Source organism: Lissotriton vulgaris, chromosome 2_1 (genome assembly GCF_964263255.1).
Source record: "Lissotriton vulgaris chromosome 2_1, aLisVul1.2, whole genome shotgun sequence".
Lineage (NCBI taxonomy): Eukaryota > Metazoa > Chordata > Amphibia > Caudata > Salamandridae > Lissotriton > Lissotriton vulgaris.
In genome coordinates this window covers 843,036,349-843,060,207 of record NC_141687.1, presented here as the reverse complement: position 1 = coordinate 843,060,207, position 23,859 = coordinate 843,036,349, and the positions used below count along the sequence as shown (strand labels likewise).

The 23,859-nt window shown below is 42.2% G+C and overlaps 1 protein-coding gene across 1 annotated transcript in view; it reads left to right on the top strand.

Annotated features, from left to right (window-relative positions):
• TRPM8 (transient receptor potential cation channel subfamily M member 8) overlaps positions 1-9,310 on the top strand; it is a 336,947-nt gene extending 327,637 nt beyond the window's left edge. The window contains exons 22-25 of the mRNA XM_086958714.1: positions 1,934-2,033; positions 3,256-3,289; positions 3,511-3,565; positions 9,159-9,310. Coding sequence (XP_086814840.1) covers positions 1,934-2,033; positions 3,256-3,289; positions 3,511-3,561 — 185 coding nt within the window. The 3' untranslated portion in view covers positions 3,562-3,565; positions 9,159-9,310. The remainder of the gene's footprint in view (positions 1-1,933; positions 2,034-3,255; positions 3,290-3,510; positions 3,566-9,158) is intronic.
• Positions 9,311-23,859: the final 14,549 nt, after the last annotated feature.

Below are 23,859 nucleotides of genomic sequence, written 5' to 3'. Positions count from 1 at the left end.
GTCTGTTCTCTCCATTACCTCAGTTAGTATCAAACTTTGACTACCTGGTGGCACTCATGCATGTGTCCTTCTTAGCAACAGACAATGTACAAAAGTCCAGTGGTGAGCACTGCCTCAGCCCTGCCAGCACACAAGATATACAATCATAGAACTTCTAAGGACACATGGTCCTTTTAATTAACTAGCTGACCCACACATAAAAAGTAGCTCTTTTTAAATCCTGCACCACAACTGTGGATTTTTGGCCAATCCCCACCGACTATTGCACGCAGGTCAATGTCATGGCCTGCGTCTTCCACCACAGACACAGGCTTCAACTTAAAGGGTTACCAGACCCAACACCTGTCTAATGTTGTGAAATGGCTGTTAGGCGACAAACCCGCCCTGTGCAAAGCATTTACACATCCCTTCATACTCACACTACACCCCCTCCTCCCCTAGCTCTACGGGTATGAGTGTTTTTTGACCTGGTATTAAAGACTACCACCAGGTAATGCTGGACAGGGCTTTTATTCCGCCAGGCATTTCCCTGGTGTGCAGTTTTGAAAGCCCAGGTCCATCTCTGGTGTCTGTGTCACTTTCGCCCAATATTTATTTCAGGAAGCACAGGGGGGAGGGGTCGAGAGGGGGTGGTTCAAGAGAGAGAGAAAGTGGGGGAAGTGGAGTGAAATCGACCAGAGAGGGAGAAGAGAGGGGAAACAAGGCAAGAGAAAAATGGATGGATGGATGTTAAGAGAGAGTGCAAGGAGACAAATGAAAAGGGGCTGATTTTAACATTTTATCCAGGGCAGCTTTTGGCACTCCGGTCAAACCCTGATAATGGCAGTGGAAGAAAGTATACGAGGAAAGACCAACACATCCCAATCATTCTTCAATGACACTGTTTATCATCAGGGATGGAGTGCTCTGTTGGAAAGTGTTAGGTTTTCCGAAAGGCATATGAAAGGATGGGGTGGAGGCCAGGGCCCTTCTACTGGTACCAGTGTCCCTGACTATGATGTCCCTAATAATCCTTTGTAGACTCTTCTCTCTTCTAACCCTCCTTTGACTCATCCCAAACCTCGTCTAACTAGTATGAACTCCCAAATTTAATTTAATGTGCGTGTTTATATAGCGCTAGAATCACTGCCGGGGGAGTATCTCCGCGCTTCGACCGCTGCGAAACCCTTCCTGGCTTCCCTGAGAGATGGTCCCTTAATGGGTATCTCCAGGGTGAGACCAGGCATCCCCGGCGGTCTGGTGGGGCCGTTAGTGAAGATGAGGCAAGCTAATGCCCAGAGTTGCCGAGTGTGATCGCTGATCAGAGTGGGCACCGAGGCGAGAGAATTATCGAGTCCGCTGACCCTGGTCCAGAGACCTGCCGCGCCGGGAATCGAACCCTGGTCCCGGGCCGTCCTCTGCTCTCGGGTCTGCCGCCTCTAACCAGTGAGCCACACTACCTCACTTCCCACAAATACCACTATCTAGACTCTTCCCTTCCCTATCCCTCCTTCACCCTGTTCAATCAAACTAACAGACTTGCATGTCCATCACTCAAATTATCACTTATATTTCCCTACACTAATCCACCACTAATCCTATGGGTTCTGGAGCATTGTGCTATTTGCTGAAAAGCACTTTAACGCCTCTTCAGGGGTAGTAAGCGCTATATAAATACAATTACAATTTGGAAGCCCTGGCGAATGGGCCCGAGTCAGGTATATGTCAATCACCCTTGATGTGACACTGACTCATACTGCTCTTTTAGAAGTACTAGCGGAGATCTTACCATGTGCAGCTTGTCGTCGTCGCCTTGACTTATTACCACGTTATTTTATCAGACTTGCAAAATTCTTAGATGGTTTAGTAAAAAAAAATCACCAATGCTCTTGTGTATGTTGTATTTTGTGAAAATATGCCTTTATGTTAACAAGGCGTGTTTAAACCCCTCTAGGCTCTAGGAATGAGGACACAGAAACCCTGGCTTGGGAGGCTGTCATGAAGGAGAATTATCTTGTGAAAAGCAACATCAAGGCCAGTGACTCGACAGAACAGTACGTCGCCCTGTTACGCACTTCCGTTGATTCCCTTGTGACCTCTTAGCCAGTGCTTTAAATGGAAATGTAAAAGTGCAGGTACTCACTATTTAGAGAACATGTTTATTCCTGAGATGTGCCAGTACTCTCCCATTAAATGTATTGTAGCTGTGCAGAGAAGTGCAGGCCCACTTCCTTTAAAATGAAAGAAGTGCAGGTGCTCAGTACCGGACAGTACCTGCTCATTCTAAGCACTGCTTTTAACCCAAACCTGCCTCCCTAGTAAAGAGATGCAGATGACGTTTCAACATTGTCTTACTACATGTGATTGTGATGACCCAAGAGTTTCCCTGCTGCCTATCTCAGTCTTTAGGTGACTTCTTCCCTTTCCACGCCCCTATGCATGCAGCGCTTAATTTGAGCTGGTGGCACCAATAGTTAATTGTGAACACCGGCGCTTGTAACAGTCTGCCTCAAGGTGGTGATGTCTGGCTCATTTACTGATGACCGCAACAACAGATAATTGTTAGTTCGATATACATTAAAAATTACTATTACCTGCCGCCCAAGCCATTCTTAAAGCTTTGGAAGCCTGGAATAGTCCAAATTGTCACGCTTGTAGGGGTGTAAGGGTTAGTAGCTGTCTTGTAACTGTCATTGGCAGCATGGCAGGTGCAATGTGTGGTGCAAGCTGCGGTGGCCTCCTGACGAGATCCATGTCACTTATTTTGTTTTACAAATTACGCACTGGCATGGCCTCTGATACCTCAGAACCTCACACACTAATGCTCAGTCTGAGGGTCCCACTATATATCTAAAGCTGCCCTCGTCAGAGGGCTGGGAGGGAGGGGCTACAAATGTTTGGATACATGTGGACTGTCGCATTAGATATGCATAGTGGCGGCATCATGAGTAGATATGATCTGAATAAATATCTGCCAGGTGAAACCTAAAAGGTGTTTATTGGTGGAAAATCCTGTAAAGTGAAAGTCAGGGCACTAGTCTGTATCTTAGTTATATCATCACTAGTAAATACTTGTCAAGGTAATGACTTTATGACGTCAAGCACCCAGGGAGCAGTGGAAGGCAGAGGATGGGACTCTGAGGGCTTAGGCTCGGATAGAGTCTGCGGTGACACAACAGTAGTGAAACGGGCCTGGTGGCTGTACTCGCTGGCAGGAGTGTCTTTATATCTAGCTGCACTCTTCATGAGAATCTCTCCATCTTCTCTCCCGTCTAGGATGGACCACCGCTTCCGGCACATGGAGCTCAAGGTAGGGCGCTTTGGATTTCTTGTCGGTAGGCTGTAGAAACGCTTCTGGTGGCCAGATGTCTTTTGTCTGCAGAGAAGTGATTGCTGAGATGACTCGGGAAGCAGTCAAAGGGGGAATGAGCAGTGTGCCAAGAGGAGGACGTGCAGTGTGTGTTGTTGTGTGTGCACGTGGCACGGAGCTCACTTCGAAGGTCTCAGTAACCTCTCTCCTCTCTCCCCCAGCTGCACGAGCTGAAGCGAATCATGAAAGAGATCACCTGCAAAGTCAAGTGACTGGGTGAGTTTGTGTGCTGTGCCTGCCACCTACTTGTTTACCTCACACTTGGTCACTACTTAGCTGCACTAATAAGGACACACGTGCTCTCTCTCTCTCACACATACATACACACAGGCACCACTTAGCTGCACTAATAGACACATGCAGACACATACACACACTACTTAGCTGCACTAATTGGAACACACACACACACTACTTAGCTGCACTGATAGGCACATACACACACATCTCTCTCTCTCTCTCTCTCTCTCTCTCTCACACACACACACACTGCTTAGCTGCACTGATAGGCACACACACATCTCTCTCTCTCTCTCACACACACTGCTTAGCTGCACTGATAGGCACACACACATACACACACATCTCTCTCTCTCACACACACACACACTGCTTAGCTGCACTAATACACACACACACATGCACACTGTCACACATACACACTCTACTTAGCTGCACTAATAAGCACACACACGCTCTCTCTCTCTCACACACACACACACACACACACACACACACACACAGACACACACAGGCACCACTTAGCTGCACCAATAGACGCATGCAGACACACACAGACACACTCACACATGCACACGCTACTTAGCTGCACTGATATGCACCCACACATACACATACACACACATCTCTCTCTCTCACACACACACACACACTGCTTAGTTGCACTAATAGACACACACAAAGCCACACTCACACATACACATGCTACTTAGCTGCACTAATTGGAACACACACACACCGCTTAGCTGCACTGATATGCACCCACACACACAAACATCTCTCTCTCACACACACACACACACTGCTTAGCTGCACTAATAGACACACACACAGGCACACTCTCACACATACATTCTCTACTTAGCTGCACTAATTGGCACACACACGCTACTTAGCTGCACTGCTAGGCACACACACACACACACACACACACACACACACACACACACACACACACACTCTCTCTCTCTCAAACACACACTACTAAGCTGCACTAATAGGCACACAAACGTGACACTTTCTCTGTTGACCCTGAGTCTTGTGGTGAGACCTCCAAGCATCATTTTCATCTTAACAAGTGGGTGCCTAGAGAGCGCAGCCTCCTCCCTATTCCAAAACGAAGACCCAAGGCTCTGTTCATGTGCATCAATCTTCATGCGTGGATGACATTTCTGGGGTGAAAACTGACAAAAAATGAGAAATAGTGTGGGAATCATGTGCAGAGACACCGATTGACGTGGTAATGTCTCATTTTTGAGGATATGCAGGGTGCAAGTTGGAAACCCACACTATTCCTCTCCCCACACTTGGAAATACCAACACTTCTGTTTCCGGGTGCCGGATGCATCGGTCAATGATCTCTTTTCTGGCTGTGTAAAGCACACACTCACCACAAAATAAATAAAACAATACTGAAAATAGCAAGACATAATTATCATCTTAAGAATACATTTCCTAAGTTATAGCATCCGTTTTAGGACATTCTCATCCCTGGTCCATCAGCTATCATTCCTTACCATTCATACCTCGTCCATCACTCATCGTTCATTATGCATCAACCATCTTTCCCATCTGTTGTCCCCCAACCCTCTGCCATCATTCCTCATTCCTCTCTATCAACCCTCATCCAACAGTTCTCATTCTTCATACCTTAATTATAGATTGACCACATCCATCAGTCTTTTCCCCATATTTCTCATCCATTATTCAGCATTCCATATCCATCATCCCTCCTGCATCATTCTTCAGTCCTCACTTTCCGTCCATAGGACCTCACCTATTACTCCTCATCCCTCACTAATCAACCTCCTACTCACTTCAAGAGTGATGAGTAAAATTGGCTAATGGTGATGTCCTAAAATGAACACAGACCTGTTTGTGCTAATACATCTTCATCCCTTTTTCTTCTTCCATCACTCCTTAACCTTCACTCCTCAGTCCTCACACCTTCTCATTTTTCCTCCCACCACCAGTAATGAGTCTTTTACCCTTCCTTTTCTCCCAGTCTATACAATCTTTCAAGTGCATTGCAGAACCAACATTGGAGGTGGGTGGTCATTATTTTTCTTGAACTAAAAAACACATTTCCCTGTTGTGCTCTGTATTACTTGACTTACCTATAATCAAGTAGAGTGCACTGAACCAGAGATTTACCAACGGGTATATCAACCTAAAAAACATGAGTAATACTGTTTCTTCCATAGATTATAAAAATAAAAATACTATTTATTACACTCACAACATTATTATTTGAAAAACATTTTCAAGTGTAGATGTTTGCAGCAAGTTCAGCACGTAGATCCAGAAAAGGGAGACAATCAAAGAGTTCAACAATAACGTCAACAAATTTCAAACTAAAAAAAATCAGACTTTGAAAACTCAAACTCTAAAAACCCAGAGAGCAACCTGTTTGTTCCAGTTGTGAGTCAAGAAACAAGTAAAAATGAAAATGAAACAGGTGACGTAATTGAAACTGAAGATGAGCGCTTGATCAAGCTATATCGTCTGAAGATATGAGAGAAAGAAAAATAATGCTGCAGAAAATCAAGGATATAGAAAGGGCTCACATAATTTCTGAAGATTCTTTGAACATTTTATACCCTGTTTAGAGGTTCAGATTTGATTTAGAATTCTAATTCTTGGGTCACCATCTTGAGAAGACTCACATGACACTAATCCTGCAAATAAACTCTTTTAATGTATTAGTTAAAGGTGTTGATATTATAATGTTAGTATGTCACATAGAGTTCATCACTCATGCCCTTACAATGTTGCCTTTTGGAAGTGATCAGTTTAGGAAGTTAACAGATGCCGGTTGTATAGCTGCTGCTTCTTTTTCTCAGGAGTGTATTAACGCCGCAGAATAAACTTACCTGCTTTAAGTTACAAATTCTTTCGACAGTGCTTCCCATACATTTTACCATGACAAACGTTCCAGAATCCACCCACCTTTGATGGACATGAGGTGGGCAATTTTTAAATAGAATTAAATCTTCGAGTGATGGTGCATTGTCATTTACAGACAGCACATTTTCATTTGAAATTAACACATTTGCAAAGACATATATTGTTTTACTGATAAAATTATATTGCATACAAATGATAATATGTGGAAATAGGGTATCAGTGAAAATGTAGCATTTGCACTTCAGCAAGAACATTTTTTGTTATGATCACTTTAAAACCTTTTTTTCGTTCACACTTCAGATAAACAAAAAAATCTGACTTCATTTTTGCTTTCCAAACTGCTGAGTGTGTTCAGCTCATTTACAGATATTTGCATTTTGTTGTGTGTTACAAAGAATTACACCCTACTGCCTTTTTTCTACAGTCTCTGTACACCAGAAAGATTGTCACATAATTCTCGTTGCTTCTCTTTCTCTTACTGCAAAAGTGAGAGGAGTTTGTAAACACTAACACTCATGTTGAAAAAAGAATCGACAATTTGTCAGAAAACATAGCCTGACATTTGACCTTTGTCATTGATGTGCAGCAAACTTGACAAGATTAACACAGAATTTAAAGTCATCTTTAGTTAATGCTTGGACTTTCATAAACCACCAAAAATTGGCTTGCAACCACATTGTTTGAAAAACACTGATCTAGGAGTCTTTCCCACAGTTCACAAATGCAACTGTAATAAAGTTAGCAACTCCAATCTACTATCTGATCTATTTAACACTTAAAACAGTGTTATTCCCAGCACTGAAGTCGCTATCAGTGATGTAAACTCTGTGATCACTAGTGTCCTTGCAAAAATAGCCCTTATAAAAAAGTCACCACTTATCGTAATAGACCAACAGACTCCTACTACTAACTAAAAGACATTGTAAACCGTTCTTAATATGCAAATAAATAAGAGCCAGGACACTCATTAGAAGGCCATTTCTACTTTCACTGCCCATTCCTGTCAGTTCTTCCAATTACAGTTACAACACAACTACTAACCATCACACTGACAGTTCTGACTATTCCAGGCTCCCAAAGCTCTAAGAATGGCTTTGGTGATAGGTATTGGTTATTTTTAATGTTCATTGACTTAGTAAGCAACTATTGTGCTCAGCTCTAAATTAGACAGAGAGCGCCACCATGTGGGAGACTGTTGAATGTGCCAGTGATGACAATTAGCTGCTAGGGCTGAGCACCGGAAACCACCTGCTCAAATTAAGCACTGCTTCTGAAACTAGTTGTACCTAGCAACCAACCAAAAAGAGGCGTATTGGTTACAGTGTGTATGCATATAATTTACATCATCGAATACGTATTTCTTCTGGGCACACCACCTACATCACTTCCACTTATAACTAGAGGAAAGGGGAATGAGGATTGAAGCTTGAGGAATGAGAGCTGAAGCATTATAAAAGAGGGATGGGGAGTGAGGAATGATGAATGAGGAATAATTGTTGAGGAAAGACGGATGAAGCATGATGGAAGAGGGATGATGGCTGATAGCTGAAGGATAAGGTTTATTGAGGGATGATGGATGATAGATGTGGTATGATGGCTACCAGTGAAGACTGAATGACGTGGTATAAGATATGAGGAATGAGAGATGAGGGTTTGAGAAAGGAGGAATAATAGATGAAGCATGATGGATGATGAATGAGGGCTTTCTCGAATAAATGAATTACAAAATAAATATTGTTGTGAAAGAATCCTACGATATGTTGAATTTTCACTTCTAGAAAACTTACGGACCTTCAGCAACGGGTCATTTTTCCATTAACCTATACCAATACCTTTCTCGCTGAAGCTTATTGAACCAAAACAAGGTACTGCTTGTGTGCCGCAAAATCAATGGTTTTGTTTTCCTATCAACAGTTCCTTCCCGTCTGTGAGAATACATAGAAGAGTTTTATCAAGTTTTTTCAAAAAAAAATCTAATAATAGCTTCAACAATGTTTGAACGCGTTTTAATCTTATTTTAATGCTTTTAAATGTTAAGTTAAAAACAATGAGTAGACACGGAAACCGTTTCCAAACACCCCTATATACTTTTCTCCCTTTCTTCTGTGACTCCATCCCTTGCTCATTCTTTGGCCCCCAGTCCCTCATTTACCTATCCTCTCCCTCTCTCATTCCCTCCCTCTTTCCCCCACTCCTTCCTTTGACATTCCTCTCTTTCTTGTTTTGCCTTACTCCCATTGTTATCATCCTAGCCCATCGTCTACATCTTTTCTTCCCCCTTCACACTTTCCTCAGGACCTCTACCCTCCCTCTCTCCCCTTTCATTTTCTTCCCCATGTCCTTCCAGTCCTTTTTCATTCTTATCCGTACTTATTATTTCTGTCCTCTGCTTTCTTAAACTAACAACTCCATATCTCTTTCACATGTACATAATGTTTCGCCCTCCTTACTCTTTATCGATTCTCTTCCTCTCTAATCTTTTCTTCCTTCCTGCTTTCATCTGTCCCTCCTTCCCAAATTGAACCGCTTTCATCACTTACCTCCTTCTCCAGCACCTTTTCGTTACATCATTCCTTCCACTTTCCCTCCCCATCCCTATTTTCCATCCTCCTTCTCTCACTCCCATACCCTCTTCACTTTTTTTCTGAATTTCTTGTTCTAGGAACAGCAGTTAAATAGCACCACACGTGAAAAACAAGGATGGTTGACTTCTGCAGCAACACTTGCAAGTAATGACAGCAAGCACTAGAGGTGAACGTGTGTTAAGAGTATGTGGTTTGGATCATCAGAAGCAGAAACTCCAGAAAGTGCAACTATGAGTATCAGAAGACCATGCGGTCCTGTTGTATCCTCAGCCAATTGTCCTGGCAAGGATGGGAGCCTCAGCGGAGCAGCAATGAACTCTCTCATAACACTATACATATGTGCACACTGCCGTCCAAACGTGGACCAGATTTATTGTTGAAGTTCTTCACTCATCGTGCGCCTAAGTTGGTCAGATATCTGGACTAGCTACTTTTTAAAATACTATTCCAAAAATGTAATCGCCTTTCCATGCAAACCCTCAATTCAATCTTCAGATGTTTCATTGCTTAATTTGTAAAATAAAATCTTTTAAAAATAAGTGCTGGCACACAAAGTTTTCCTTAGGACAGGCCAATCTTTTTATGTGCAGAGTTCTCCGTCCCGACTGCGGAGTCTTTGCACTCGTAAATTTACGATTAAAATGCAGTTTTGTGAATGCTGAAAAAGCGCAAACTTACACAAGCATGTAAGTTTACCTTTGTGAATCAGAACGTTAGATTGTGAAGTTTTCATACATAGACCATTAGCTTTGTCTTCCTGATCATGAATACTATTTCTTGCACTATTTCTCACACTTCTTCAAGAAAATGCCAGACTATTTCAGGCGTTAAACCTCTTACGCAGGACTTAACCAGATCAGCAATTGTAAACCTTATAATCACTAAATCATGTAATTTTGGGTACCCTTTCTGAAAACCTGAGGTAGTCAATTGAAATAGTAAAAGCGTTTAGAAGTGTGATGAAGTAGTCTCTTGATTAAGGGACTGCTTCTGCCTCCTTCCTTCTCAGTACCCCATCTCTTGAAGAAATTAAAGGTAGACTCCTGTCATCATGCTTGCCTTTGGACTGTATCGACCTTGACTTCCCTGCAGAGCTAACAAACCGAGCAGTGTTTGACCAATTAGGTCACTTAGTAGATAAGGACTTCCCAAGCACAATCAATTTTGTTTTATTATGGATGTGGTATAAGCTCTTCATAGATGCACATCTATGACACCGGATGACCAGAGATTCAAGGAGTACGATGGTTGTTTCAGAGCATTCATGAAGGTTAAACTCTACTAGATGCTATTGATTGTGCTCATTCTAGTTTGTGAGATTTAAAATACCACCAACCTTTGAGAGAAGCATAAAAGCCTATGTGACTGTCACTAATGTTGGCTCATCTATGGCCAGTACAAAAGAGTTTTCCATTTGGATTATCTTCTCAGAGGAGGCAGTATGTAGAACCCCAAGTCCCTTTGTATTCTTCCTAACCCTGTGTTTCTCTGATCGTATAGACAGATGACAAGGGAAATACAATTATTTATTTAATTTTCCCTCGTCATCGTCCATCAAAATCCCCAAACCCGGCCCCACCGCTCGTATCTGCATGGGCCGCGGCTGCGTATAGAGTATCATTCGCCCCAAAACTGAGACTTGTGACTTCAATAAGTGTTCAGCCAGTGCTTTAGGCGTTCTACCACCATAATGTGGTTGAAATACCAGCCTGTGCATTTATCGGGACGATACTATCAACATCTGAAAGATGTTACTGTGGGGTTCTTAACAGGAAGTCTATGATTAAATTATTGGTATTTTGAGAGTTGCTGTTATCGTCCTAATATATGCGCAGGATGACATTAACATGACAAACATCAGTGCTTCACCTTTTATGAAACTGAATATTGTTATGCTTCGTGTGTCAATTATGCACATGTTTTGCACAATGATCTAGCCTGCTACAACTGGAACGCTGCAAAGTACAGGCGGTTGAGTACAGCTTTTTTCAGTGCTTAGGGCTACACTGCCGGATGCAATTTTGCCCTTTTGGGCGTACCACTACTGTGATGAAGGCCTTCATTGTGTAGGATTGTTATGTAGATATATACTTCAACATGTATTGTATTTATTTGTATTGCAAGGAAGGCCATGTAATATGTGGTGTAGTGTGAGACATTAGTTAAGAATATTGGTATGTAATGTGGTAAAACAACATTTATCATTAAAATTGAGAAACAAAAACCATGATTTCGTTGTTTGTATGTCTACTATTTCTTAGGGGTCAGTGTGGGGATCTATATCTATACACATACTCTCCCTGCACGTGAGAGTTACTCTGACAGGGTTGTCTGACTCCAAACACTCCTTATAAGTCATTGTAGCGTGGATGGAGAGACGCACGCCCGTTCCACTTTTCTACCCGGGTGTGCCCACCCTCAATATGTGGGGTTCACGATGGATAGTTGGTGGAGGATTAAAAGATGAGAGGGCCAGAGAGAGTGCTTCACAGCAGAGACAGGAAGAGATCTGGCTGAAAGTGATGAAACCTTTGGCGTGGAGGTGACAATCGACTAAAATATGCAATTCAAAGCAGAAATGTACCTTCTAATTCAATTGTTTACATGAACGTTTCTAAAACAAGAACAAACTATTTTTCTATTCTTTAACCATTTGCCTACTAAAGGATGTGAGCCCCTACGACTCAGACGGTCCCTTTTGTTATGTTTTGACACCTCCTCAGAAACGTTCTTTACTTTAGAATTGTGAAAGATACCCAGACCTAATGTGTATCCGTTTGCCCGCACTTGCTGAAGATTGTGTTCAAAGGTTTGTGTTAACTTTGAACTGTGTCATAAAATAGCTAACTATAACTAAAGTTTGTATTATTTTTTTTAATTTCCCAAAAAAGCTTTGCAAAAAAATGAGCTGTAAAGAACAATAAAACATGCTTTCTGTGGACGCACAGATGGTGAGTGCAGTTTTGACTGGGAAGACAGTGAGAATGTAAAGTTGTCTCAAATTTGTTGATGATGAGATTCCAAACAAACACTGTATAGGAAAAGACACCCCACCAACATTTATTCCTTTTTAGGTCGAGCCTGGGCAGCACTTGCGCTTCTCTGCAAGGCATTTTGTATCCAGAATATGGGGTTAAAGCCCACCCATCGACTACCCATTGGTTCTTTGTTGTGCCATTCAGAAATCCTGCCTTTTGATTGGTGCATTGCTTGTCAGTGGCCCTTCTCTATCTGCTTGGTTCCCGCCCAGGGGACATCACAAATCGAGCATTCTGTTTAGCCATCCAAGGCATTTTTGGTTCCTCCTGGTCGTCCATCCCAATGTGATTCATACTGCTTACTGGTGCCTTATCCCTCGTTTATTGTTGCTTCCCCTGATCACTTCACTTGGTGGCATGGGAGTGCTCCTGTTCACATGCTCGGGAGCTCTTGTTGGAGCCACGATACGTATGTTTTTTTTATAGACATTTATTGTTATTTACATGTTGCCACTTGGAAACACTGTAGGCTTTAAATGCACATGGTAAATCTTTTCACAAAACGGGCACTTTACTTCATTTTTCTGCGTGGTGCCCAAAAGTAATTTGGGATGTGCTCAATACAAGACTGTAGGGTGCAATACCTTATGTGACCTAAAGAGGACTCTATGGACACCTCGTGACAGCCTGTGGTACTGCACCCTTTCCCTGCTTCGTGCACATTAGCAATAGTGCTATGCAAATATCATCACTCTACTGCAGACTGATTGCAAGACCCTCAAGCTTGTAGTAGCACTTCATGTTGTATGTGAACTGCCACTGTTCTATTAGCAGCTAACTGAACTTTGGGATTTACAATTACTTTTCCCAATAAATAAAAAAACAATAGTTCAAAGAATATTTTACTTGGTTTAAACTGACAGAATGGGTGGTGGTCTAGCAATCATATTCAAAGATGATATTCCGATCTCTCTTGTAAACAACTCTGAGCACCCCACATTTGAATTTCTTGAAGCTGAACTTAAAGTCCAAGGCTCCCTCCCAATTCGCCTACATAATATCTACCATCCTCCTGGGGACCCTCTTCTCTTTGTCGATGAGCCATCCAACTTTCTAACACAATCCTCAATTTGTAACTCCAATAATGTCTTCCTTGGAGATCTTAACCTCCATTTGAATGATTCTGACGATCCCTCTATCACCCTCCTCAACAATCTCCTCGAGATCAATGACCGCGTACAACTATGTAAATCCCTGACTCCCTCCAAAGGTGCCATACTTGACACTATCATCACTTACAAGGACCTGGCCTTTTTATTTTAATATTGTACCCATAGACTGGTCGGACCATCACATTGTCCTGTTCACCATAGCTGCTATGGCACCTCCCCTCCCTACCAAAACCATAAAACCTAGGAAATTGACCAGGAATCTTAACCTCATTCCCCCTAAAGTACTAGAGTCCAAACTCTATGTTCAACTTCTACTCACCCCCCCCTCACATAACGCAAATGAGCTTACTGAGCACTTTAATAAAGCAGTCAAAGATACCCTTGACCAACTGGCCCGATGAAACTAAGAAATCAAAGAACCATCCCGTCCAAATCATGGTTTAACACTGAGCTTAACAAAGAAAGACGTACGCTTAGACTGACTGAAAGAACCTGGAGACAACATCCCTCTCCCATACATCTTGCCCTACTCAGATTAGCCAGATCATCCTACAAGAAACATATTTGTAACGAAAAATCATCCTTCTTCCGATCCCAACTTGATCGGGCAAAGAACAGACCCAGAGAGCTGTTCAACATTGTTCATAACCAAACTTCTTCCACACCACCTATACCATTGACCGCCAGATGTGAAGAAATTGCTCATTTCTTTTTGGATCGAATCGCGAAGATTGAGCACTCCTTCCTCCCCACTCTGATCCCTTCAACCACCCAAATTTCTCCAGACATCCCCTCTATAACCCTCTCCCCATTCACTGCACCCCAGACCATTATACACCTCTTCCCAGCTTACTTCTTCTCCCCTCTCTCTTCTGCCCTTACACACTTCTTCCATAATACTCGCCCATAATCTCTCCACACATTCACCCATTTCCATTCCTCCTGAAACCAATATGAATAACACGCAACTCAAAAACAATGCCTCCTGGCATCATTTCCACCCAGTTTCTGAACATGATGTCTTTAATATAATTTCTAAACTTAAACCTTCCTCCCACACCAAAGACCCCCTTCCCTCTAACCTAGTCCAAGACCTAAAACACATCATTACCCCATCTTGGACCTCAATCCTTAATACCTCCTTGGCATCAGGTTGTGTCCCCACCTCCCTTCAACTTGGACAAATCTCCCCCATTCTTAAAAACCCTATGGCTGACCCCAATGACCTTAATAATCTCCGCCCCATCTCTAACCTCCCCTTGCTTTCCAAAGCACTTGAAAAATGTGTCCTACTCCAATTAGATAGGCACATTGATAAATTCAACTTACTGGACCCCCTACAATCTGGCTTTAGGAAAGCCTGCAGCACTGAAACTGCTATGCTCAACATTGTCGACAACATAAACCACTCCCTTGACAAAGGCGAGACCTGCCTACTTATCCTCCTTGATCTCTCAGCTACATTCGATACTGTCAACCATGCGGTTCTACTTAATGTTCTCAGAGATCGCTTCAGCCTTATGGCATGGCTCATAAATGGTTTGTCTCCTACCTACCGGACCGATCACGACAAATTAAAATACTCAACTGCCTATCCAACCCCACTCCGGTCTCCCTTGGAGTTCCCCAAGGATCTATCCTCTCTCCCTGTTTATGGAACCCCTCAGCCTCATACTTAAACAAGCTGGGATCAACTACCAGCTCTATGTCGATGATACTCAAATCTACCACAAGATCAAAACCCACGCAGATATCCTACACCTCAACAGCACCCTCACCAAGATTCAATCCTGGTTCCAACGTAATCATCTCAAGCTTAACCCCAAAAAAACTGAAATCATTCTCCCCAAAAACAACCTCCACCCCATTCAATCCTGGATCTACGACCTCAATGCCCTCAACTGCTCCCTATTCCTTGCCAACTCAGTAAAATCCTTGGGTATCTCCTTTGACACTAAACTTAACCTCAGTGTTCACATCAAAAACTCTGCTAAAGGAGCCCTCTTTACCCTCCATCATCTAAAAAAGATTAAACCCTTCATCCCCACTGAAGATTTTAAACTAGTTGTCCAAACTCTTGTCCTATCGTGCATTGATTACGACAACGCCATCCTCACCGGAATCCCCCAAATCCACCTTGCGCTGCTTAAATCTGTGCTCAACCTGGCTGTAAGGCTTGTTACCAACTGCAAACGCTTTGAGCATATCACCCCTGCCATCAAATACCTTAAATGGCTCCCCATCGAAGGCAGGTCCACCTTCAAATCTGCGTGCATCAAACATAAAGTCCTCCACCAAAATTCCTCGACATACCTCACCAACAAAATCCACAAAGCAGGCAACACAAGACCTCTAAGAAGCTCTAGCGCTCTCCTCCTAGTCCCTCCCTTACAAAAAAAGAAATCCACTCAGTCTCGCTCCTTTACAGGAAACGCCCCAATCATCTGGAATTCCCTCCCAAAAGACCTACGTTGTAACCCCTCTTAATCCAGCTTCAAAAAATATCTCAAATTACACCTCCTCTATAAATATTGGGGTGACTAACCTGCAACTTGTTCCAATTTCCCATCCCCTTGCCCCCGCAGCATTTTGTCGCTGATTTCCCTCCTACCCTCCTCCTCTATCTCTCTCAGTTCTCTTTCTCTCTTGTCCCTTCCTTCCTAAGCTTCCCCTTTTGCCTCTCCCCCTCCTGTCTAATCGTCCAATCCTATCACCCCCAACTGTTCACCTACCTTTCCCCCCTGTTTCACAGCTTCATTCTAAACATGATCACCCACATCTTGATATCGATGATGTATATTGCCCTAGCTCTCTCTTTTGGTGTTCTGTAATTTTGACTTTAATTACTTGTTGTTTGGTTTTACTGTTTATTTATTGTGCCATAATATGACCTCTCTCCTACCCCTGTAAAGCGCTCTTATACCTCTAGGTCTAGCCAGCGCTATATAAAACGTCTAAATAAATAAATAAATAATAAAGTTCTCAAATGTAATAATATCTTCCTATTCTCATAAACATATTCAAGAATATTTTCTAATCTCCTTACCCTTCCCTCAGAAGTGTAAATGGACCAGATGCTGCTTCGTCAATATTTGAGTTCAGCTCCACCTGGAAGAATTCTGGGGAAAACCAACTGTGTGTGTGTCTGTTCAGCAAATGCGGAATCACTGTTGATATTTGATACACTTCTGAACAGAGCATACCATCTGCAGGAAGTTACTGGAACCAGAATTTATTTGATCAGGTGGTGTGCAGAAGCAGTTAGTGAACGTCTGAAGAAGAGTAAAATGCAGTTTTTTTTAACGGATTTGAACATGTAGATTCTGCTCCTTATAATTTGACGTTTCCAAATCCATAACAGTATTTTTAACCGTTATTCATGCAAGCATGTGCTGATCTTTACTATATACTAGTCTCAATCTCAAATGTTTTACAAGACATCTTCCGTGCCCCCTACCTAAACTTGATTATTTTTTTCTATTATTTGGATTAACTTGTGTACTATTTATTGTGAACTAAGGAGTTTTACCACAAAGATTAATATCCTTTTATTTTATTATTACAATGGATTAGATTGTTAATTTTGTTCTCAGTTGTAATTAATCATACATTAAATAAACTGAAAACTAAAATGAATACAATGCAATAGGTCTCGCATTAGGGAAAGTTTGGGCTATTGCTGTTGAAAATAATAATGTTTGTTAATTTTTTTTTGTGTTAAAAAATATTCCAGCAGTAGCATTAGGAATAAAAGAAAATCCATGAAGCAGGGAAAGGGTGCAGTACTACAGGCTGATACTAGGTGTCCTTGGGGAGTTGTAAAAGGACCTCTGTTAGCCATATAAGGTACTTCACCCTTAATGCAATTAGAAAGAGAAAGATTGCAGCTGAGCATAAATTCACAATTGGTTTTTATTGTTAGCTTGCGTTTAAAAAAATGCACCATTGTTGTTTATTCAGCATCTGACTGCCAATAAAAACAAATGGAAAAGTGTGCTCAGCTGTAATTTTTTAAATATTTGCATTAAGGGTGAAATGGAAGTTTAAAACTACCGTACAGGCTGACATGGCAGGTCTGTGTCATGTCGTAGGGAGCTACTTTAGTGTGCGGCACAATGATTGCTGCAGCCCACTAGTGGGATCTAATTTATAGGTCCTTGTTACAGATAGCACCATATACTAGGGTCTTATAAGGAAATTAAATGTAACAATCATAAATATGCCAACTTTCCCATGTTTAAAAGGAAGAGAACATTCACTTTACCCTTGGTTATTAGGGTAAAGTGCACAGAGTTCTAATTCCAGCACAAACAGGTTCTGCTACAGAAAGTGAAAATATGATGAAATACCATGCAAAAAGATGGTCCTTCCTAATGGGGGTAAAACGAGCTGGAGCAATGAAGGCATGTTCTCCTACACCAAATGGAAATTACCTTCCGCACACAGCAGTAAACCGTTTCAGGAAACATCTGTTGCGGCAGGCATAGACTGCTGCTGTCAGAACTCTACATGGTGTATAGGGACACATTTTTGGACGTAAAGGTATTTCCACCAGAATTCTATGAGAGTCATGTAAAACCTCATATTCCTTGGGACATCAACACCTGTGAAAATATAGTGATTGTTTTCTCATCCAATTTCCGCCTTCCATGTTGAGGTACAGCATCAATTGATGAGTTAATGTTATCATATTTCAAGCCCAGCCTCATATCTCCAGGTGGTGCATTATATTTTGGGTACAGCCATGGTATTCACAGGCAGAGCCCACATATACTAGGTACAGTCTCACAGGTGCTGGCACTGAACTCATTTTTCAAGTGCAACTGCATAAACCAGAGTGAAATAATCATCTCATCCTACCATCTCAGATAAATGTTTTCTCCTCTGTACACATCCTATACTGGCTGACAATTTATTATTACACTGACGTTCAACTAAATAAAGTCAAATATTCCAAGGCCAGTACATTGGTTTCACCCCCCTACATTGAAAATCAGGCCCCTACATATCTGACACTGTGTTTCTGGGTGGTATCACTCCAATTTTCCTCGGTGGCTTACAGATATGTAACTATGCTCACTAAATGCTGATGGATAGATCTCTCTGCAGATTCATAACTTACCAATACTCCTTGTAGGATTCAAACTGACCTGGAAAGGATTTTCCTCAACAACTCTCCATCATCACCAAGGACCACTGCATGGCGCCAGTCGTGTCTCTGCTTTAGATCTTAGCATCGCAAGAGTATATTACGCCTCAACCTGAGCGCTGATGTAAGATCCCCATTTTTCGGTGCATCATTGATGTGGTGCTTCACCCACAAATCCCTCAGCTTTAGACAACAACTATGTGAAAGGTCTGCTCAGGCTTTGAGGCTTGCAGGTGCTGCTGCTAAAAAATGTCATTTTCTGACCTCACAACAAATGTATCTGGTGTTTTGTTAGTACAAGATCCCGTGATCTGCAACTCTTGCTCCACCGTGTTCCCAAAGGCCATCAGTGAGTGACTGGGAACGTTTTAGCTAAAGACTTCAGAGAGACTTTAAAGCAGGCTCCCTCTCCAGAAGGTAACTCACCTTCCAAGGCACTTTCTCCTAAAAGATCTCCACACAGTAACACTAGAAATGGCACAGGAAGGAGAAGTCTTCCTAGAAAACGTGGTTCCGTTTCTGGGAACATTCTTCTGGGTTACTCCCCAGTGAGGTGGGGGATCTGTTCCTGCAGGTTAGATGATACTGGTGGCTACAACCCTAATGCTTCCCAACGTTGTGCCTTCATGCCTTCATGGACTTTGACTCTGGCGCCCATAGAAAAATTAAAAACGATTATGGTGTTGTCCCCTGTTTGTTCAAGTCCTTCTTCTGAGGTGGTTTTGGCCAAGGAATCGACAGGCTACAGTTATCATCCATGTGGCAAAGGAAAAACGTCAAGGCCCATTTTCACATTGAATACTATCAATACTCCATTGGGGGTATGTAATGTGGACAAACTGAAGATATTATCTCTTAATGTTAAAGGTCTGAACCAAACTGTCAAGAGACAAAAGATTTTAGACTAAATACGGAGATTGAGAGGTGACATTGTTTTACTGCAGGAGACGAAACTTGAGACTAAGCAGTTCTACCACCTGAGGAATAAGTTTTATAATGAGGTTGTGAGTGCAGAGGCTGTGAACAAAAAGAATGGTGTCTTGATACTTGTGGCAAAGAAATCTAAGGTAGAGCTTTTGTCCTCCGAAGCGAGTGACAACGGGAGGTGGGTCACGGCCAAACTAAGTAGGGATAATACAGAGTTTTATGTCACAAACATATATGCTCCTAACACTAGTGACCTTAAATTTTGGGAGGATCTGAATAAGCATATTGAAAATATCCCGGATAATGCTGTTCACATACTGGCCGGGGATTTCAATCTTCCAATGGATGCAACGTTGGATAGAGACTCCCACTGTCCCTTCAAAACAAATAAATCACATAAAGCCTTTCTCAATTTATGTCAACGCTTTCACTTGGTAGATGCGTGGAGGCTTCAAAATCCCACAGGGAGAGACTATACTTTTTACTCCTCACCACATGATTCGTACTCCCGAATCGACTACATCCTCATATCACAGAACGGAGTCCCTAGAATAGAGTCTACTGCCATAGAACCCCGAGTAATGCCTGATCACTCTTGCATCTCCTTATCCATTGCTAATGTCAAACCCTCCTCTCGTCAGAGGTCTTGGCGCCTGAATGATGAAATCCTAAATAATGATCAGCATCGGGCCACAATACAAGATGCGATCTCTTCTTATCTGCAGGTCAACAAAGAGGGGGACACATCTGATCTCATTAGATGGGAGGCCTTGAAAAGTACCATAAGGGGGGGTGTATCAAAATCAGATCAGCAATAAACAAAAATTATAATGCGAATCTGGAATCCTTGGAGAGTGAAATTGTAAACCTAGAGACTAAACATTTGAATGATAGAGATGATATGCCTCTTTATGCCCTGGCAAATAAAAAATACGAATACAATAAAATAGTCAGCGAGAGAGCGGGAGTTTGGCTTGATAAAAGAAGGAGATTTAAGATCTGTGATTCTAATAAAGCTGGCAAGAGTCTAGCCTCGTACTTGAAGTTTAAAGTCCAGAAGAATTCGATTAGTGTCATTAAAGATACCTTAGGGTCCGCACACTCGGATCCGGACAAAATAACAGAGGTGTTCAGAGTATTCTATGAAGACCTTTATGCAAAGAATAAAACGGTGGAGGAAGACAGGATTAAGAGTTATTTAGATGAATGTGATCTTCCATGACTCTCTGCTGAGGAACAGGTTAGTCTTAATGGCCCGATTAGTGCTCTAGAAATAGAAAATGCAATTAAAAGTCCGAAACCAGGGAAGGCACCAGGCCCGGATGGCTTCACGGCTAAATTTTACAAAACCTTCCCCTCCCTACTAGTAGAGCCCCTCCTACATCTATTTCAAGAAATAAATAACTCAGGTGAGGTCAGAGGCACACTGGCAGAAGCAATAATTGCAGTACTCCCTAAAGATGGGAAAGACCCGTCGCTCCCGAAAAATTATAGACCTATTTCACTGATTAATATAGACTGTAAGGTCCTGGCTATGATACTTTCCGCCCGCCTCCAGAAGGTCCTTCCCCAGTTAGTCCATCCATCTCAGGCAGGCTTCCTTAAAAATAGGTTGTCCAGTGACAATACAAGGATTCTGGCACATGTTTTAGAAAAGGCGAAATTACTAGGCACACCCACAGCAGCAATAACACTGGATGCTGAAAAAGCCTTTGACAAGGTTGACTGGTCCTTCCTTGAAGCAGTCCTACACAAATTTAACTTAGGGGGAACATTTACAAGACTAGTAATGTCCTTATACTGCTGCCCTTCAGCGAGAGTTAGGGCTGGTGGATCTTTCTCCTCCGCCTTCTGTTTAAAGCAGGGCACGAGGCAGGGATGCCCCCTGTCTCCTTCATTGTTCTTATTGGCAATTGAGCCGTTCTTATATCATATAAGAAATGACCCTAACATCGCAGGCATTCAATTTGGGGACTGCACGGTCAAATTAACGGCATATGCAGACGATGTGCTTGTTCTGTCAGAGAGAGCTGGGGAGGCCATACCTGCACTCATGACTGATATTGAGGAATTATCCAGGGTTTCTGGGTATAAACTCAATAAAGACAAAACGGAGGTCAAACTCCTGAACAATATTGGTGATAAAGGAATCATTGGGGACTCCGGTCTTACATGGCAGTCTAAGTGTTTTAAATATCTAGGGTTAGACTTTGATAAAGATTTGATCTCCACCCTGAAAATAAACGAAGAACTGACTCTTAAAAAGATATCCACACTACTGGAAGGGTGGTCTCCAAAATTCCTCTCCTGGTGGGGTAGAGCGGAGACGCTTAAAATGATGTCTACTCCGTTGGTTAACTATCTGGCCAGCATGCTCCCTATGACGTTCTCGAACAATTTTGTTGCTAAGGTAGATCAGCTGTTTGGTAGTTTCCTGTGGCGGGGTAAGAAAGCCAGGGTATCACTAAAGAAACTGCAATTAGCCAAAGATAAAGGCGGCCTGGGTCTGCCCTTGTTCAGGAACTATCAGACAGCCTTTCTTTGTAAACAGGGAGCTCAGTGGTTGACAAAATCACCAATCTACACACCAATATGGATTAATATTGAGGAAGCACTTGTGGACCATGCTCCTCTTGAAACCCTACTCACTATGGACCTGTCGCATTTAGCACACTCCAAATACATAATGCTAAATACTAGGCGGGCCCTGCTTAGACTTGACCAAACACATAAAACTAAGTTGACATTCGCTAAATCATCTTTTATGTCCCTGTGGAGAAATCCCTATCTCAAGCATAATGGCAATAGACTCTTCTGGGACTCATGGTCCAAGAAGGGCATTAACTTGGTGAGGGACCTGTACGAAGAGAAAGATCCACTCCCGTTCTCGACTTTGCAACGGAAGCATGGTCTTACTCTGATGGATTTTTATGATTTCTTGAAAATCAAAGCGATACTAACTGCCCGTAATTTCTCTCCCTATACACCATGGTTAATAACTCATCTCCCACGTCTTATGTATGCGGGTCACTTCGTTTCAAAGGTGTATAAACTTTTATTGCCCTTGCCCAAGAAAACTCACAGAAAGGTGGAATTGAAATGGGAAGCTGAACCAAATTTAACAGGTATAGATTTCGACTGGGATGTGATTCATAAGACGGCCCTTGCCCACAAAGTATCACCCATCCTATTCCAAACAAAATACATGCTAATAAACAGGGCATTTTGGACTCCAGATAAGCTCTTCAAATGTAAATTAAGGGACTCACCTACATGCTGGAACTGCCAGTCAGGTTCGGGTGATCCTGCCCACATGCTATTCAACTGTACTTCTCTAAGTGTATACTGGGGCAAAATATTTGACTGCATTTACCACGTATTCAAGATAAGGCCTGTACAGGACTTTGTATATGAAATTTTGGGGGCGCTCGACCCACAGTTATCAAATGATCAAGACCGCCTGCTTTTGGACTTAATGCTAACATTGGCGTGTAAAGTGGTTCTATGCAAATGGAAAAGTGCGAATGAGGTAAACTTTAAAATCTGGCAGGAGTGGTTATCATTTCTGAGGGGTGCTAATAATCCGGCACTACAAGCATCTACATGTAGTCCGTCTAATAGAAAGCTGTGGAAATCACTAGATGCATCCTCATTTCACTATGAGCCACCTTGATGCATTATATGGTGATCTTGTTACATGGGCTTGTGGCATCTGAGAGTACATTTGTGGTCATCCGCTAGAGCCTAAGCCGCTACCTTCACACACTGAGTGTTATGTATGTATCTGTATTACGATGATGTAAGCAAGAGTTGATTTACTTTATATTATTTGCATTTTTGTAATTGTTTATCGATAACTGAATCGAATAATTTCTGTAACGGAAGAATTACTGTAATGTCTTTCCTTTTGTTTTTCTACTTCAATAAAAACGACCTGAATTAAAAAAAAAAAAGAATACTATTGTGAACACTTCCCTGGTCTTAAAGATTTGCCCACTTGAAGGAGATTTTTTAGTTTCAACTCAGATGCCTTGGCCATAGAGGACAAGGACCATGGCCACTTTATAATACTAATACTTGCGTCTAATTGGATTTACGAAATGTCAGTAGCCTAATGCAGCACACACAGAAACAGCAAAAACGAAGAGAAATTAATAATTTCTCCTCATTTCGCCAGGTAAAACCAGGTATTCCCTAGTCTAAGTTTTGGCACAGTTTCATATTTACACCAGCCTTGTAAATAAGGGGCAGCGTCAAAAGCAAAGTGTGTTGCGACTGAACGCCCACTGCCCGTTGCCCACCCCTTTCATGCTTAACTCCGCCTTGTAAATAAGGCAAAGGGATTATCTTCACCAGAACATCATAGAATGTGACGTTCTGGTGGGATAAGCCCTTTTAAATATGCTCCCTGGTCTTTACCATCAATTTCCAAAAGTCTTACCTCAGTCCCACACTGAGGCAATTCTCAACATCATCCTCAACGTGGATCCTCCGTAGATCGAGGATATTAAGATAATGATTCCCAAATGTCTGGATAAACCTCAAATCGTGG